General features: G+C 43.2%; 2 protein-coding genes across 2 annotated transcripts; both read right to left on the bottom strand.

Moving 5' to 3' along the window:
• Nucleotides 1–701: 701 nt before the first annotated feature.
• TM35_000074710 (phosphatase 2C) lies at nucleotides 702–1,850 on the bottom strand (the record flags this gene model as incomplete). The annotated part of the gene is made up of 1 exon (XM_029023917.1): nucleotides 702–1,850. The coding sequence occupies one exon, from the start codon at nucleotides 1,848–1,850 to the stop codon at nucleotides 702–704; it is 1,149 nt and encodes a 382-aa protein (XP_028885113.1).
• Nucleotides 1,851–2,380: 530 nt separating this feature from the next.
• TM35_000074700 (rab6 GTPase activating protein) lies at nucleotides 2,381–3,613 on the bottom strand (the record flags this gene model as incomplete). The annotated part of the gene is made up of 1 exon (XM_029023916.1): nucleotides 2,381–3,613. A coding segment is annotated over one exon (1,233 nt), but the record flags the coding sequence as incomplete, so codon positions are not given.
• Nucleotide 3,614: the final 1 nt, after the last annotated feature.

The following is a 3,614-nucleotide window of genomic DNA, read 5'->3' as shown; positions in this document are numbered from 1 at the left end:
ACTTTTTTCAGAAACTTACTGTTAGGCAGACTGTAAAGATAAAAGAAATAGAATTTGGTTTACCAAAACCCATAAATCTGTAGTTCCAAAAAGTAAGGCTTTGCCATTCTTATCGCAAGCTTTCAAAAAAAAAAAAAACTTTGCTGGTGCGTCCAACACAGGCTTCCGTTTGATCCTTTTTTTTTTGTATTTCTTTTCTCTGCAGAAATATAAAAATAAATAAATAAATACGATATATATATATATATATATATATATATATATATATATATATCATATTGTTTAGTTTTGCACCAGTGTTTCCATTATTTTTGCACCTCTTTCTTTCCCTTCCCCCTCTTGCTCACTTTATACCCTTGTAATATATGTATGTAAACTTGTTCGTCTCTCTATATCTCTTTGTGTGTGTGTACTTTATTGTAGTTTTTTTTTTTGTTCTTCTTGTTTTCTCTTTTCCTCTACAGACACACGAACGCACATACAAATACATACATGCAATAAAAACATGTATATTATACACATACACTTATCTCCACTTAAATACCACACTGGTTATGGATGATAATGCTGTTTCAGCTCCGGCTTATATATACCATTAACATCACTTGCACTCTTGGTTTCTCATTGTCATCCCCTCCCTTCCCCTCCCCCATTTACTTACAAAAAGGCAATACTCTTTCACTCTCTCTCCCTCTCTCTTTCTATTTACCTCCGTTATCCGCTAGGGACTGAAAAAATGCGGCCTCATTCCCTGGTGCGGGTCCTCTGCCAAAGAAACTCTTCTCCGTCTCAATATCGGTCTCATCACTCATCTCAAATGCTGTCTGTTCTAGCGGTGACTTGTTCGTTAGGGTTTTTCGCTCGTAAGCCATCAGTAATGCGTAGCGGGCGCTGAGGGCCTCTGCGGTGCTCATCTTCGCTAACTGCGCCATGGCCGTGTAGGCCACGCGGGAGGCCTCGTGTGTGCGGGGGAACGGCGGGCCCGGCAGGAATGAGTGGGCGCCGAATGCCCGCGCGGCGGAAGTGCCGTCGCTGAGCCGAGCGATGAGGCACGAGATGTTGTCTTTGCTGCCGCGGCGAATGGCCTCATCGCACACGCGGGCCGCCACCACCGCCAAGTCCGTGCACTTCGCCAGGTGTTGGTGCACAAAGCCCACCACCTCTTCGTTGGAGAAAGAACCCTCAAACACACCATCGCATGCGAGAATGACAACATCCCCCGCCCGACAGGCAACTTTGTTCACATCTGGAACAGCAATGACTTTTTGGTTTTTGTAGTCCTCCCCAACATCGCGGTGCTTAAAGGAAGTGTCGCCAAAGGAGCGTGAGACCGCCAAGTCGCCGTCAACGCGGTTGCTAACTACACACCCGCCACTCGCCTCAATCCGCTCACGCTCGTCAAGATTGGTTGGTTTGTGATCTTCTGTTGCGAAGATAATGCGGCCATCACGTGCGATAAGAGTTCGGGAGTCGCCTACATTGCAGACAGTGACGTTGTAGTCGCGCGTAATAATACAAAAAGTACCAGTGGATCCGCTTGAGTCGCCAACTTCATTTGCAAACTCCCGATCGAGAGAAACACAGACGTGTTCCATCTCTGTTGGGCCATAGTTGCCGTTGAGAGCCTTAACTTTACCTGGAAGGTGTGAGGCGATGTACTCACTGCAGCCACTGCCGTTGTGGCCGTCAAAGACACCGAGGAGACTCATCTCATTTTCTACAATCATCACATGTGCATCCTCCATGCTGGTGCGATAGCCATTTACGGAAACGCAAGTGGTGCCAATGTAGTTGCTACCAGCTCGGTCAACGACCTTGCTTAGAATCGGCTTTGGTAGCATAGACCCCATTGTTGCGTATTACCTCGTTTTCTCGGTTGTTTGATAAGTTGTTTAATGGTTCGGTTTACTTATTTCTTGTTTTGTTTTGTTTTTTCGGATTGTTTTGTACTTGTTTCTTTTTCTTTGTTTTTACTTCTTTTTTTTTTTTCTCTTGCTTGTTTCAATTCTATTCCCCTGTGCTAGTTATGGAAGAGATGCTAATAAACAGGGCTCCCTTCACTCTTGTACATCACCAACAAATAACAGAAAGAAAGGAAAGAGAGGGGGAAAAAAAAAACACATGGGAATATATAAGATTATACGTACATTAATATAAATATTATAAAAAGACAGAAAGAGTAAAAAAAAAAAAAAAGAGAAATAAAAAAAAAAAAAAGAAATGAGGAGGGGAAGTACTTTATGTCGTCAGAGGAAATATGATCCATCCACCCAGTAGAGAAACTAAGATATTTTGCTACAAACTTTAATACCTGTTAACCCAATAAGCGGTTTTTTTTTTTTTTTTTTTCCTTTTCTTTTCCATCCTTTCGTCACTATTATTATCTCTCTTCTCTCCCTTCTTCTTCAGCACGCCATAAAGAAGTGAATTCTTCTTCTGTCAACGGCACATTACGCACACGGCGCAACATCTCCTCTGTGGACTTCCCATCGTGACAGTCCTTCAGCCACAGCAGTGTCTCCTCCATGTCAAGCAACATGAGTTGTTCCTTCTCTCCCTGTAAAATGGCAATGGCCGCCATAAACATAATCCGCCAACCCTCCGCAAAGAAGAGATCCCACAAGCGAGATGTAAAATCGATAGGAAATTGATATGTATAAAGGGTAAGAAACCACTGAGAAGCAAAGAGAACAGCTTCTACTCCAGTCTCTAAAAAATGCCGGTGAAGTGACGGTAACAGACGCTCAATCAATCGATGCAGGATGGCGAAGAATACCTGCAGTAGTGGAAAACCAGGTAGAAACAATTCTCGCATTCTAAACAATGGTGAAAAAGAAAGATGTATAAGCATCCAAAAAGCTTCCTCCTCTGGTGCGTGTAGGAGAAGTGTAGCCGCAATAAATGCCATTCCCTGACAATATCCCACCGCCGGGTCAAGTTGACTGAAGGCAGAGAGAATACGCCGCAATTCCACCTGTCCAACAGAACCGTCACCAACAAAAAGACAATGTGTTGGAAATGTACGGCTGAGATCACACCGAATAACATCAGAGACACTCCGGTCTACAGGCATATCAGCAAGGGAAATATACCTTGCATGATGAGATTGAATAACACTCGCTGGACGCTGTAGTGATCCAGTAAAAAAACCCCAAACTAACCGTCGTAGAGTTGCATGCAGTACACCATTATAAAGTCTAATATGACGTCGCATTTGTTTCCCAACGCGCTGCTGCGCTTGCCGGAGTGTCATCACCTCTATAAACCTACTATCATTACTATTATCACTACTATTACTGTTACTATTACTGTTATTATTATTATTCAATTCTTCTTCACATTTATGTAATTCCAAGGAGAGTCGCAGGTAGCAACAAATACGACTTGTCCAGAATTCCTCTTCCCTCTTAAGCATTCCCTCTTCAGAAGTCGTCAGATTGGCTGGCGCCTCTGTTGTGGTATCATTCACAACGTAAAACCCAAACTTATCAATCGATGCTGGTTCACCCGTACGTACTGCCTGTACTTCTACATGTTTTGGCATCCCTTCTGAAATAGAGGCATACAGTACTACTTTACAGTAAAAGTTATTGTAGACGCCCTCCCTTTGTCTC

The sequence above is a fragment of the Trypanosoma theileri genome (genome assembly GCF_002087225.1).
Source record: "Trypanosoma theileri isolate Edinburgh chromosome Unknown TM35_Tth_7_V1, whole genome shotgun sequence".
NCBI lineage: Eukaryota > Euglenozoa > Kinetoplastea > Trypanosomatida > Trypanosomatidae > Trypanosoma > Trypanosoma theileri.
Note: the sequence above shows the minus strand (reverse complement) of the source record. Positions and strands in the feature narration are given on the sequence as shown.